The 14,146-nt window shown below is 42.9% G+C and overlaps 1 protein-coding gene across 1 annotated transcript in view; it reads left to right on the forward strand.

Annotated features, from left to right (window-relative positions):
• The window catches only part of HIBADH (3-hydroxyisobutyrate dehydrogenase), a 122,339-nt gene extending 114,322 nt beyond the window's left edge, over window positions 1-8,017 (forward strand). The window contains exon 8 of the mRNA XM_065399147.1: window positions 6,991-8,017. Coding sequence (XP_065255219.1) covers window positions 6,991-7,149 — 159 coding nt within the window. The 3' untranslated portion in view covers window positions 7,150-8,017. The remainder of the gene's footprint in view (window positions 1-6,990) is intronic.
• Window positions 8,018-14,146: the final 6,129 nt, after the last annotated feature.

A 14,146-nucleotide genomic window follows, 5' to 3' on the forward strand; every position in this document is an offset into this window, starting at 1 on the left:
GGTGTGGGTGTAGGATCAGTGAAGATTAGTGTTAGAACTCTATGTTCCAAAGACTGTCAACAAAGCCACATCCTCCCTCTTTGAAGTTGGACTTCTTCCAGCAGCACATGCTCCTGGTCAACTAGTGGCTATATAGAACAATTCCTAGCACTTGTGTAGGATTAGATCCTCAGATGATATAAATCAGTGTATTTCTATTGACTTCCGTGGAATTATCTGATTTACACTAGCCTAGGATTCGGCCCACAGTGTCTTCCAATTGACAATCTCAAAGGGCTTCACAAACATTGATTGAATTAACCCTCCCAACACCCCTGTGGGGTAGGTGTAAGTATTATACCTATTGATGTGGACATGGAGACAATGAGATTTAAAATTGTGTCCTCTGTATTTAATTAAGAACCCTTAACCAATGAGGAACCCTAACTACTCAGCTGGGCTGTTCCAGGGTGGATTTCAACCATGTTCTTATGTCCTACAGTCCTGAAGGTGGGTATGAAGGAAGTACCTCTCTACGCTGTGAGGCCTGCCCAGGGATCCTGGCTGGAAGCAGAGTCTCAACCCATTTCCCTCCTCCATGCAGGAAGTAGGAGAGATGAGATAAGGGGAGCCATATGCTGCATGAGACATGCAGTGTCATGCTCTGGGCCCATGACCAGGCAGACCATTGTGTTACAGGGACCTTGCATCAGACCTTTTAAATCCAGCAACTGCACTAGACCCTGCCAAAGTTGTGACTGTAATTTAAACCACGCCCCCCTGAAACCAGACCTCTGAGACGCTGGGTGGCAGGTGAGAAAATCCACATGGCAATTTGCCACATGGGAAAATTCCTATCCAATTGGCAACTGGCCTAGCCCCTGGCATCATAAAAGATCCAGCTCACTAGGTGAGGGTGAGCAAAATGGTGATGGAATGGAGCCCAGCTGGCTACTTGCCAGCTGCAAGAGCAAACAGGGCCCAAAATGGCCACCCACCAGCAGCAAGGGCAAGCAGATGCTATCCCCTTCCCCTGGCAGGCAAGAGCCATCAGCTGGCCCCTTGTGACAGGCTCTATTACCTGGATACCCCCTGTGCCCTACCGCTAAGGAAAGGGGAGGGAACAGGAGAGAAGCAGTACTCTCCCTCTCCCGCTCCCCCAGACATATATTCTACAGGGAGGGGGGATCTCAGGGAGCAAATGTAGCACTGCCCCAGCCAGATAGATAGATAGATGACTAACAGGTCAAATACAGATACAAACAGGCCATATTTCCTTGCCTTCTCTCTATTGGAGATGCAAAAGTGATGCTTTCAGGGTGCATAGAGAGACAGTAATCTTCTCTCTCCTGTAATATCTGATGAAAGAGGTGGGAGAATGAAACTTGCAGTATCTTCCTTATTATTGCAACTGCCTCCTCTCCTGTCTCTCTTGAGGTCCCATATTGCTCCTTTCCAGTACATCCACAATGCAGCAGCTAAATAATTTCCTCACTTGATCGACATCCCATACCATCATTATCTTCTCACATCTATTATCCTTGCTCTTAAAGTCTTTGCACAATGCTGCTCCCTTCTCCTCCTTTGTTCTTTTCTCTTATTATTTTCCAACTTTCTCTCTTCCATCCCCTCTTGTTCCCTTCTCCCTCCTTCCTGTTTGTGCCTACCCTTTAGGCCTGAAGCTACTTTCCCATCAGTGCTCCAGGCTCCATCCCTCCTTTCATTCTATCATCATCCAAAATCCCACATGCTCCATGTGATCTTTATCTGTCTTTATAGAATAGACTCCCCAGGGCAGGAATTTACTCTGTGTGCTGTGCTGCACAGAACACTTTGGTCTGGAGCTTAATTTTCCTTTTTTAAAAATAAATATTTGGAGCTTGCATGCCACAGGCCTGTTCACAGCATCTTCACTTTCAAGCGGAGTAAAAGCTGCAGAAAGGAAGTTTTATGTGGGTTCTTCCTAGTTTCCCAGCCTTTTCTTTATTGACTCTAATACTTCAGAGTTTAAAACAAAAGCTGCACACGCAAAAAATAATGATGATGATAATAATAATTAAAAAAAAAAAAACCAAAACCCTACCCTGGCCACGTGTATATATGTGACATAGACACACGCATTCTCACTCTTTCATACTTAAACTGCAAACTGATTTGTGTGGGCCAACCCTGATGCCTGCATGAAACCTCTGCAGGGTGGGAAGCCTTCCAGATCAGCTTGCGGGATTGGGGCCTGTCTAGGAGTATGTGTGGGATTTGCAGTGTGCAGAAGGAAGTTGGATTTTTTGCTGGTCTCTTTGTTTTTAACCACCTCAAAATATTTCATAGTATATTAGCCTGTTAGTATTTTTCACTTGTCTCCCCATCACAAGATTGTTTTCGGTGGGGTTCTGGACAGATGCAGGAGTAGCTTGCAGGATCAGGGCAGTTGATATGTTAAAGTGAGCACCCACTTGTCTGAGAGCCTGAAAGTGAGCAGATACAGAGCAGTATAAAACAAAACTCTTGCCTCCCTCCTCTCGTCCTTTATTTATGCCACCTCCCACCCCCAATATCCCACAAGGTCAGGTGAAAGAAGAGAGACAGGAGCAGAACTAGAAAGTGAAACTGATGGGGCTAGGGTTACTATCTTTCAGGTTCCCCAAAAGAGGATGGTGGGAGGAGCTGAAGGGGGGTGCTATATGTGTACTGGGAGGGAGTATTTGGGGGTGCTGGAGGGATGTGTGTACTGGGAAGGGGTATTTGGAGGTGCTGGAGGGGATATTTGGGGGGGTGCTGGAGGAGGTATTTGGGGGTATAGGAAGAGTGTGTGTGTGTGTGTGTGTACTGGGAGTGGTATTTGAGGGTACTGGAGGGGTGTGTACTGGGAGGGGGTATTTAGGGGTGCTGGAGGTATGTGTGTACTGGGAGCGGGCATTTGGGGGTGCTAGAGGGGATATTTGGGGGTGCTGGAGGGGTGTGTGTGTGTATTAGGAGGTGCTGGAGGTGTGTATGTACTGGGAGGGGGGTATTTGGGGATGCAGGAGGGGATATTTGGTGGGGTGCTGGAGGGGTATGTGTACTGGGAGGGGTCTGGTGCCCTGGTACTATAATAGGCATTTTTCTAATGTGAATAAAATAGAGCATATTGGTGGAGCAGTAGCAGATTGGGGAGGGGTGTAAGGAAAGTTACTAGGGAACAGGAAGGAGGAGAAAGATAGAAAGGAGTCCATGGAAGAGGGAAAAAAGGTAGAGGAAAAGGGTACAGGAAAAAAGGAGACACCAGTGCAAAGGCACCTAATGTACGTGTGTGAACTGTCTTTAAAATTGATGTGAGCTAACTAATTTGGCACTTCATTCTTCAAAATCAAAATTTAATTTCGGTCACTGATAAGGCTGCCAACCTCTGGCCTATCAAGTGTCAAGGATAGCTAAGGAAAGGTTTCCTAAAGCACAAGAGTGTTCATAATGTAAATCATACAGTCAGATTGCTAGCAGCCCTCATCTGAGTCTCCTCCTCTTTTCCCCCATTGAGCAAAGCTGAAATGTCTGACTGTCTTCTTCTAATCTTGAATCTGCAACACAGGGGGAAGGGAGGGGCAGTAGATTTTTCTAGCACTTCTTCAACAATCCTCAGGGGACACATTCTTCGATGCAGAGGGAACAATTACTTGAGTAAGCATTTAGCTAAGGCACTAGAGCTATCCATTACTGAACATCCCAAAAGGTGAAAATTAGTGGTGTGGTGACCTCTTCCAGGTACTAAACAGTCCATTCCCTAGTCTATGTAAAGAGATTTGTGAGATGAGAATTTATCCTTTTGTTTGTTCCACCCACTCATGCCATTACTCAAATTAGATTGTAAATTCTTCGGGCCAGGGACCTACTCTTTTATTTTTCCTGTAAACTGCACAGCACACTTTTGCCATAAAACAATAATGAATAATAAGAGTTTGTAGAGGAAGGGAGGGAGAGAATCTCTTGAAGTGGAGAAGATGATTGTCTATGTAGACAATTATTTAAAGAGTCAAATGACCACAAGATAGCTGTTGTCCTAAGATGGTCATAAAACTTCATCTTCTCAGATGTCAAACATGGTGATAGTTGAAAGATTTATTAAAGTATTCCACCACTGATGGATCCCACAGACAAAGTTATAGGCTCCAAGTTTTTTTTGGCAGCAAATTTTCTACAAGACACCTCTCTGGAAATCACCTCTCTTCTGTCTTGAAGTCTGAAGTAACCTAGTGTCTAGACAAGCTCTCTAATATGAGCCCTGGTCTGGAGATTTCACTTCAAAGATCAGATTTATTGCTTTTCCTTTTAAGGGTCAGAGGGTTATACAGAGAAGACATTACAGATCAGAAGTCCTCTCCTCCCATTAACATTAAAGGTGTTGATAACAGCCTTCCTTTTAGGATTCCTGGAAGAGCTAGATTTAGATCATATTAATCTTGACCCTTGTCAGGGGTGATTTATCGAGACAGAGTAGGGGCAGAAGTAGGGCTTTCCATTTCTTTTTACTAAAGAGTTTCTGATGCTAGGTCAGGACAATCTTTGAGTTTTCCTTTCAATGGCAGAATCTGATTCAGGTCAGACTAGAAAATATTAAAAATAAATGAAGTATTTCCTTAATAACAATAACAATTCTTTTTAAAATGGAAGCCATAATGCTTCCCCATAAAAGACTGATATTTCTCCAAGTCCAGCAAAAATTGCTTTAGTCTCTGATAGTAAGACATCTGGAAGCCATTGCCTCAGTTCCCAAGAAGGGGAGAGGGGCAGGAAAGTATATTCTGATTCTGCCTTTCCCAAAAGGTCAGGAAGAGCCATATCCCAGTCAGAACAACTTTGTCATCTGAAGAAATTCAGAATATAAATTCTGAAGACAAGTGACTGCGCCCACAGATTATGTGTTTTTGATAAAGTTACAGGATGCCTATTGACACACGGTTTCCATGATTGGGTTGTTTTAGGTAAATATAGTTCATTTTCCTTAGGTCTTCATCCCTGTTACAAAAGTGCTAGTATTGCTAGCAGCTGCTTGAAGAGGATACAAAGTATATCTTATTGAATGCTGATTAGTCAAAGTTGTCTTGTTCAAGGAGCTTCAAGCAGCTATAGAAAAGATGCTGGAAACTTCACAATCTGAAGTTTATGATAATGTTTAGCAGTCTATTGTTCTGTAACCGCATCTATGCTACTTCAGAGTTCAGCATGACACAGAAGGTGTGGGAATCGCATCCATCACGGGAGAGAAGAGCAAAATTGTTTCTCTCATTTCTTACACTGAAGTCCGAGAAGTCCTTCTCCATTTAGGGGTCATGTGCTTATGATGACCATCGAGCAAAAGGTCAGGTACACCCCCAACAACTAGCAGCTCTGTGTTTCAACAGTCTTGGAGCAGGGACTCATTATCCATGTTGAATGGTCATGCCAAGATCTATGGAAATTCTGCCTATGCTAGTGAATGGTCTCTCAGAGTTTAGAGTGTACCATTGGAAAATTGTGATCATAAACACATTCTCAAGAGTTGGGGAGCCCATTTATATTTCATGTCCATTCATAGAGAAAGGTATCTCTACAAGAAAGCAGCATACTGGTTTTCTGGGGTTAGGGCAGTCTTCTGCACGCTACTAGCCAATGATGTCAACAGTGTGTTGACCTCAACAGACAGCATAGTAACAGCTTTTCTGGGGCCCTGTGAGGGTGGAGGGTTCCGGAGCTTGGGCTCCAGCCCGAGCCCATACATCTACAGAGCAATTTTTAGCCCCGCAGCCCAAGCCCCATGAGCCCAAGTCAACTCACCATGGCTGTGCCACACAGGGCTTTTATCCCCAAGTAGACGTATCCTGTGGGTATGATCTACACTGAAGCTGAGAGTGAGACTACTAGCTTGGGTAGACAAACTCGCGAGCTCCAACCTGAGCCACAACATCCAAACTGCTATTTTTAGTATGCTAGCATGAGTCTGTCTGCTCACTCCCAGCTGCAGCATAGACATACCCTTAGGCTAATATGCCCAGGAAAGTGGAGTGATACTAGCTGAGGAGTGGGCATGGCCAGGACAGCCCAGGAACCTGGTTTATCAGAACTCTACTGCAGTCTCCATGGACAGAGCTTTTGGTGGTATTTAAAGCTGTCCCAGCTGACACAAGGGAAATCTTAACTGGTCCCCAGGGGAGAGCTATAATGGAAACAGAATGTGCTTTCTCCTGGTATAAACTCCTCATGCAGCTCAAGAGACCAGGTTAGTCTAGGAGGGTTTGAGGCAAGTAAATACTATTATGTCCACTTGAAGATGGTTAACCTGAGGCTCTGATAAGCTGATTTTATGCAAGTGTCACATGGTCAGTGGCAGTGCCAGTTCTAGAGCTCAGGAATCCTGACATAGAGTCCTCTGTTCCTGCTAGTAGGCATGCTGCCTCTACTTCTAAAGCAACAGTGATTGAGAGAGAAAGCTGAGCTCCAAAGTGGTGCCAAAAACTGATGGGTCCATTTGGTTCTTCAGCATAAATTCACCGGAAAATGCACTTTCTGTGGTGCTCAAACTATTCACTGAATGTGTGTCAAATTTGGCTAATAGTTTCAGCCAGAAAAATAATAGGAAAATGTCAAAATGTTTTGACTTTTTTTCTAAATGGTATTTCATTTAGAAATTTAATTGTTTTTTTTTAAAAGGTGAAAGAGACCCCAAAGATAAAGGAAAAAAGTTGTTTTGGGTTTGTTTTTTCCCCCCATTTCAGGTGTTTTTAAATCAAAATGGATTTTTTTTCCCTGTATTCATTTCATTTGAGAAAAACTGAAAAAAATCAGTTTTGGTTTAAAGTGAATCAAAAGCTGTTTTGGACTTTCTGGTTCAGCCCCTGTAGCAATACCAGAAAATGAAGGCAATACCTGCCTTCTTCCAGGGCTGGAATTTTAAGGTTGCAGTATTTCATTTGTTGGCAGTGGCTTCTCTTTTTCAAGGAAGCCAAATAGCGGGTAATATTCATATGGTTACTTAATTCCTTGTTGTTTTTCTGCTTTCAGGATCTTGGCTTGGCACAGATTACTGCTACCAACACTAAAACACCTGTTCCTCTGGGATCTCTAGCACATCAGATCTACAGGATGATGTGTGCAAAGGGCTATGCCCTGAAAGACTTCTCAGCTGTGTTCCAGTTTTTACGTGAAGAGGAGAACTTGTGAGCTGTTATTTTGGCAATGGACACTATTAGAAACCAAACACTTTTTTTGGAACCTCCTTGTAGCTCATTTGAGAAGTATATGGGTTTAATCAAAGGTCACAAGTCATGAACCCACACCGACCTGTCTGCTTTTGGTTGTCTAGGTCTCAGCAAACTCCAGGATTTTTCATCAATTCTTTAAAAAGCAGGCTGGGAGAGGGGTTGTTTATTTGGTCAGATAAAAAATACACTGACTGTTTAAGAACCATAATAGCATATTCACAAAATCCAGTTGATAAGTACTTTTTTTTTTTTTTTTTTTACTAAGTACCCAATGATTTGCTTATAAACAACTGACATTATGGCTCTAAATTGTGCAAACTAAGTTGAATCTTCAATAGTAATAACATAGGGTGACAAACCAGCTTTCATTAACTTTTAATAAAGATAAAGCCTTCATGGGAAAAGGGAAGGTCCTTATAATGAAGAAACAGAATGTGTTTTTTTTTCTTTTCTTTTCTTGCTATTTATTTTTAACTATTAGCTTGGGCCTGATAATCAGTGATGGATTTTTCCTGGGATTAGTGTTACAGATTTATGTTTATGGGGGTATGTAAGTTAGTGGAAAGCTGTTACAGCATGTTTAACTGGTAGACTTAGTTAAAATAACATAGTATATGTCTCTCTTGTAAAGCTCCAGTACTATATTTGGCTAACCCAATTTTATATTTCCTTCTTGTACCCTGTCATATATTTTCAAAAGTCAAGAATGGCACCTACTAAAAATTCTGACAAATGTACATTTGCTTTAGATAATTACTGCATTATTATAAATATAAATAAAATGAATCCCATTATTTTGAAATCAAATAAAAATCTATGTTGGTAAATGCCTGCTATAAGGTTGTTTGGTTTTTTTAAATGCAAGTTTGCAAAAATACAAATAGCTGCAAATTTGTGCTAGGTCGTTCATTTTTTGGTCTTCTACAGTCCATCTTTCATAAGCACTGAGTAGTTTTTATTGTAAAATGTGTAGGGTGGCATATTTGCATATTAATTTCCCTAACCATTCACCTACCCCTGATCTAGCATTCTGAGGATGAGTATTCCTGTTGACTTCAGTGGGACGACTCAGTGTAAAGTTATTTGCAGGATTGGGGTCTTAATGGTCACTATGCAGCCTAACCTCTACATTTTCAGAATTTTGCATGTACAGTGGTGCATCTAATAGGCGTGTGGCAGGTAACACAATTGTGTGCACAACATAGGCATCAATTGTGCATGGAAAACTCAGAAAATTTGGGCATAGATTTTTATAGATTAGCTGCAACATTATACAAAATTCATTAAATATTACTGGTTGTTCTGTTTATTCCTTTCCAAGCTTGTTTTGATATCTAAATAAAGCTCTAGGTTAGTCTAGTACTTTCTTAATTACTACTATGTATGGGCACTATACTATTAAAAACAAGCATATGTTTCCAAATTATCAATCTGCCTATAACTAATTAGATAAAAAGTAGTTCATCTGCTCAATTGCAGTGGTTCTGAATCTATCTAATATTACATACAAAACAAACTTCATTAAAAGAACATTATTAAGGTTGCAAAGTCAATTATTCAAAAGTTAGGAAATGCCAGAATTAAGATTATTTGTGCATCCTTAATTTTTTTCCTCCTGTGCATATGCACTGTCATACAGTCTTTAATTACATGACCACATAATATTTTTCCACAGCACTCCTGTCTCATTCAGTGAATAGGATGGACCTGCTCTGGGGATGAATCAGGATTGGGTAGTGAAGGGAGGCTGTTGTCTTTAAGCAGGGCCAGCCTTAGGGGTGGGCAGGGCCGGCTCCAGGCACCAGCCCAGCAAGCTTGTGCTTGGGGCGGCACCTGGAGGGGGGCGGCGCGGCGCTCCGGCCGCCAAGGAGAGCGCGGCCACGGCCAGGCTCGCCACCCTCCCCCCGGCGTTCTGGCCGCCCTCCCCCCGGCCGGGGCTCGCCGCCCTCTCGCCACCCTGCCCCCGGCGCTCTGGCCGCCCTCCCCCCCCCCCCCGGCGCCCTCCCCCCGGCTGCCGGGGGGAGAGCGGAGCCCCCACCGGGGCTCCGGCCGCCTTCCCCCCCCCCCCCGCTGGGAGGGGGGGCGGAGGCTTTTTTGCCTGGGGCGGCAAAAAAGCCAGAGCCGGCCCTGGGGGTGGGCCATCTGGGCAACCACCCAAGGGCGCCATGGTCAAGGGGAGCGCCGTGCAGCAGCACAGAGGTGTTTGCTGCCAGTGTAGAGTCAGAAGCTGCTTCCAGCTGGCAGGGGAGTGCTGTGGGGGGAGAGGGGGTGCCCATATTTCTCCTGGCTTCGTCCGGAACAGGAACATGGAAGGAGGAGGCAAGTGCTGATGCACAGATACTGCTCTCCCCAACATTCCTCTGTGCCCCCTTAGGGGGCTGTGAGCGGGGGAGCGAGGAGCAATACCAAGCACTCCATGCATCCAGGTCAATTTTCCTATGTGGGTGCAGGAGGGAGGTGCAGGGGTTAGGGGTGATGGGGTCACAGTGCAGAGGTTAGGGTGTGGGGCCCACACGGCCAGGTGAAATGCATGAGGAACTCACATGGGCAAGGGGCAATGGGGGGGCGCCAAAATACAAGTTCACCCAGGGTGCCATTTCCCCTAAGGCTGGCCTTGTCTATAGGACCCCTCCCTCATCTGTTGCACAGTTGGAAGGTGTGCAGTGAATGAGGCAGGGAACTGCAGGAAGAACCTGGTCCCTCTACATTTGAATCATAAGGCTTCCTCCTCCTCATTGCCTGCATACCAGCAGGGTTGTCACTGACAGACAGGTTCCTTGCTCTTCATTTCTAGTGCATGGCAGCACGCTGGCCTGGAGTAGCCATGACAGGGATAGCCGGGCATTGCCTCTGTAGCCCTGGGCTGGAGGGAGCATGCTCAGTTGCTCTGTGTGGCTGGCTAAATGGGTAGTTTGGTCACAGTAGGAGATCTGAGGGGTTGGAGCATGTGTAGTCTGTTCAGCAGTAAGAGCTGAGAGGCTCAAGCATGCTCAGTGAGGATGGACTTTTCAGAGATTTTAGTTGATAAAATTGAAGAAGTCTCTACTGAGCATATGTGAACTGCAGTTTTTCAAAGGCTTATAACTTAGGCAAATGTGGGAAGATTTTCATGGCAACAGAGAGAGAGAGTGATTCCTGACACAATAGTCACCCACTTGTTAAATTTCAAGTCCCTGCTCCAAAGAATGGGTGTTAAAAAACTGTTCAGAGAAAAGGTTGCCATAATCTAACAAGCACAAAACTGTATTTTCCCCCTATCCTCGTTTTTGTAAACAACTGAATTGTTTTGGCTGGGGAAAAAAAGTTCAGCCTGAGGCAGACACCCAACCTGGAAAGTTTCTGCCCAGACAATTAAATCTGGCAAAGTTATAATGGGAAGTGTCTGGCAACCTTAATCAGCCCTGCCAATAATAAAATTTATATTAGAATTTATATTTTCCTATTTCTATAGAGGAAAATTAGATATATATCATATTGGTATAAGTATATAAAATTGTAATTTCCCCTCTGCATGGGATTTACTACTCTATGCAAGTTAGCCAAGTAGTAAGGCTGTTATCATTTTCAACATCTGTTGCTGGCAGTGACAACTTGTTGAGCAGAACAGAAAGCATGTAAAACTGTTGAATTTTTACACTAATGACCCAACAGTATATACACCCAAATTAGATGCAACAAATTAACTGCATGCTATGTAAATGTTCCAAAGGGAAACTTTAGGTAACTTATTTTTAAATTACTTTGAATATTAAACTGGCCCTTCCATCATGCTTGATGAGAAACTGCCTATATCTAATGCATTGTGCCTAACATGAAACCACTGTTAACCACTAAAGTTGTAGGGGGGCGGTTAATAAAAGTATATCTAAGCAGTCTTATTCATATTCAGTCTGCCTTTGTTTCCACCCCCACTTCATTGGTCATCAAAGATCCAGCTCATTCTCCCCTCGTATCAGGGGCCCATGATTTGAGTTAGTGCCTCTCCCCATACACAGCCTGCCCCAATCACTCCTCTTCCTGCCCATGGCAGGCATTTATAGCCCCACTTTTAGCCCTGTCCCCTTTAAGTGGCTCAGTTAGGCCCACTTGCTCTGACACAGGGAAGCAACAGGGACCAACTATTGACAGGCAGCAATCATTGTTTGGGATACTTAGCAACTGTAGTTGATATTCCTGATATTTTACCATCTTCAAAATATGGAGATATAAAAGATATGCAGTAGACCTGAATATTTTCTGATGGTTCCTAAAAAGGGAAGGCCTGGTTAGCACCAAAAGGGGGTGGATTTATCTCTGTATGCAAGGTCTCTTCCTATCCCCCCAAAAACCACTTTGTTACAAGCCAGTTAAGGTTGCTTAAGGGTTTTTGTGAGGGGGTGTTCCCTTTAAAAATAAAGGAATGTCCTCTTAAGGTACCCTTCTTTAATGCTCATTATCCTCCACTCATTGCTTTCGCTGACCGTTTCTCTCCATTTATAGGGAATTCCCATACACCTCCAACGTATACAGCAATTCAGTACACACATCACATTCCTCATGATCACACTGTAGCATAAGGCTGTAACTCTGACTGCGTATTTAACCACGAGAATACAACACATCGTGCAATTCAAGGTACATGTTAGACCTCAACAGGTTGGATATAACACGTCTGTATGTGGTGTTTTCCTATGGGGAAGAATGAGGTAGGAGTTAAGGTTTTCCACTATAGCATGGTTGTCAGGCATATGATATATGTATTGTCACTGTATGTGCTGGAGGTGTGTGGGAATTGATTATAGAGGAGTGGAAACTTCCATCCAAATTTAAATTTCCAAAAAGGTGCTAAGAAAATGAATTTACTGTATTTTTTTGATCTGACGAAACACAGCTGTAGAGCTAGGTTCCCTTCCGTATTATGGATTTAGGCACTGATTATACACCCTAACATTGATTATACAACCTTAAAGTCAATGGGAGTCTTTTCATTGACTTCAGTGACAGATGGATATGTTTGTTAGTGGAAACCATACAAAACTGAAAAGCTATTCTACAATATTGGGATGAATTTAGTTGAGTGTCCACAAATTACCACAAATGCTCTCAATCTGACAGGCTCATACCTGCAACAGTTGAGACTTTCTCTTTTCTGTGGAATGCAACAGCCTAACAGATGTGTAACCGATCTTTTAAACTCTGGTATTTTCAGATTTGGAAAGACTTGTCACTTTCACCTGTTTTATTTGGCAGAACCTGACAAGTTTCTAGTATGGCTAGTAAAAGTTGTATAAATAAGGAAACTCTGTAAATTTTACTGTTGTTGTCAGGCTGATAAAGAGAATGAATTAATTATTTCACGTGGTAGAACTGGAGTAGATTCAATATATTGAAAAGTATTTTTAAACCTTGATCAAGGTGTACATATGTCAATTATTCTTGTGCATTATTCATGCATTCAGTGAATATTTGCGGTGTATTGAAACCTATAAATTCTAAAAAGTAATAGATTTCTAAATATAGTTTCTATGTAGTTAAAAGCAGTTTGAATATTCTGTCTCCTCCCCTTTCCCCCCTCCCATCCCCCTTTCCGTACTGATCTTAACCCTGACTTGGAGTCTTCATTCTCGTTAGGGGTCAGAGGTATTCTCTCTGCTAGTTTAGTTTTGGGTTTTACTGAGCCCAGAAGGCAGGATGGCTTTTTGTGGTGGTGGTGGTGGTGATGGTGGTGTAACAGTAGGCCATTAATCACCAGGCATTACCTTGATTTGGAAATAGTAATACACTGTCTTGCAGTTTATACAACACATAGATTTCAAAAGATCCCAAAGCACTTCACAAGTGTAACTGGTACATGACTGATACCTGAATCACTTAATTGACAATTGAAATGCAACCACCCTGAAAAATGCAGAAGCTGTTACAGTGCATAGCATCATTGCACAATAGTTTAGAGAAACAACTTAATCATATTATAGCCAACTGTAATTGCAGGATGGAACCTGGGTGAGCAGAATATAATTACCAGAGTTGAAATTTAGCCAGGACAAACTTTTTTCTCAAAGGTGAACTTGTGCTCACAGACACTTTGCATTGGTCTTACACATGGTATGATTTCTGAAAAAAAGTATTTATACATTAGATACCTGACAGCTGGTCAAGGTAGGCACAGACTACTTACGTATGGCACCAACATTCAGAGGGAAAGATAAAAGAAGGCAACTGAACTAAGAAGATAATCTGACCCAGGTAGTACTTTTTAAAATTCTCTTCAGGTTGGGTACCTAGTTAGTGCTTCCTCTTAAGTCTTCCTCTTTTGTTCCAAGAGACTTGCTTTCTCCATGACTGTCTAGTTTGCGAACACATTGTACAGTACAGCATGGTAGACTATCCTGTTGTCCTAGGTGTTTTACAAATACAGACTAAAAGACAAGTCCTTGCCCTGAAGAGCTTACAGTTTAATAGAAGACAGCTAAGCTTGTGTACACATGCTTCTAAATTCCACGCCACCTTGCCCTCTTTAGCTGCTGTGCTCCAGATCTCCTACCTCCATGTCCTGCTGCTTTATTCCTATGACTGTCAGCACTGTTGTATAGTTGGCTTTTTTTTTTCTTTTGTGTAGTAAATGTCATCTTGCTTGGAAGTGATATTTTTCATTGTCTTGGGGGCATGTCCATGCATAACTAAATTTTGCAGATTTAGGACAGTAGTACGTTACCTTAACTATAATTTAAACTCTTATGCTGTCATTTTATGATGGTGGTTGGGAGGCCAGCTTAAAGGTCCATAACCAGTCAAAGCACCTGAACACCTACCACACAATATAACCAAAGAATATGTCAATGTCAGCATAACCGACCGACTGTACCTGAAGATTGACACAGTCATCAGTATCATTCAAAAGGGTGCTCATCAGGACTGGCACTGACAATAGTATCAGCAAATGTCTAAGGGCTCCTGGGTGCCAAATAAGACCTTAG

Source organism: Emys orbicularis, chromosome 2, assembly GCF_028017835.1.
Source record: "Emys orbicularis isolate rEmyOrb1 chromosome 2, rEmyOrb1.hap1, whole genome shotgun sequence".
NCBI classification, from domain to species: Eukaryota; Metazoa; Chordata; order Testudines; family Emydidae; genus Emys; species Emys orbicularis.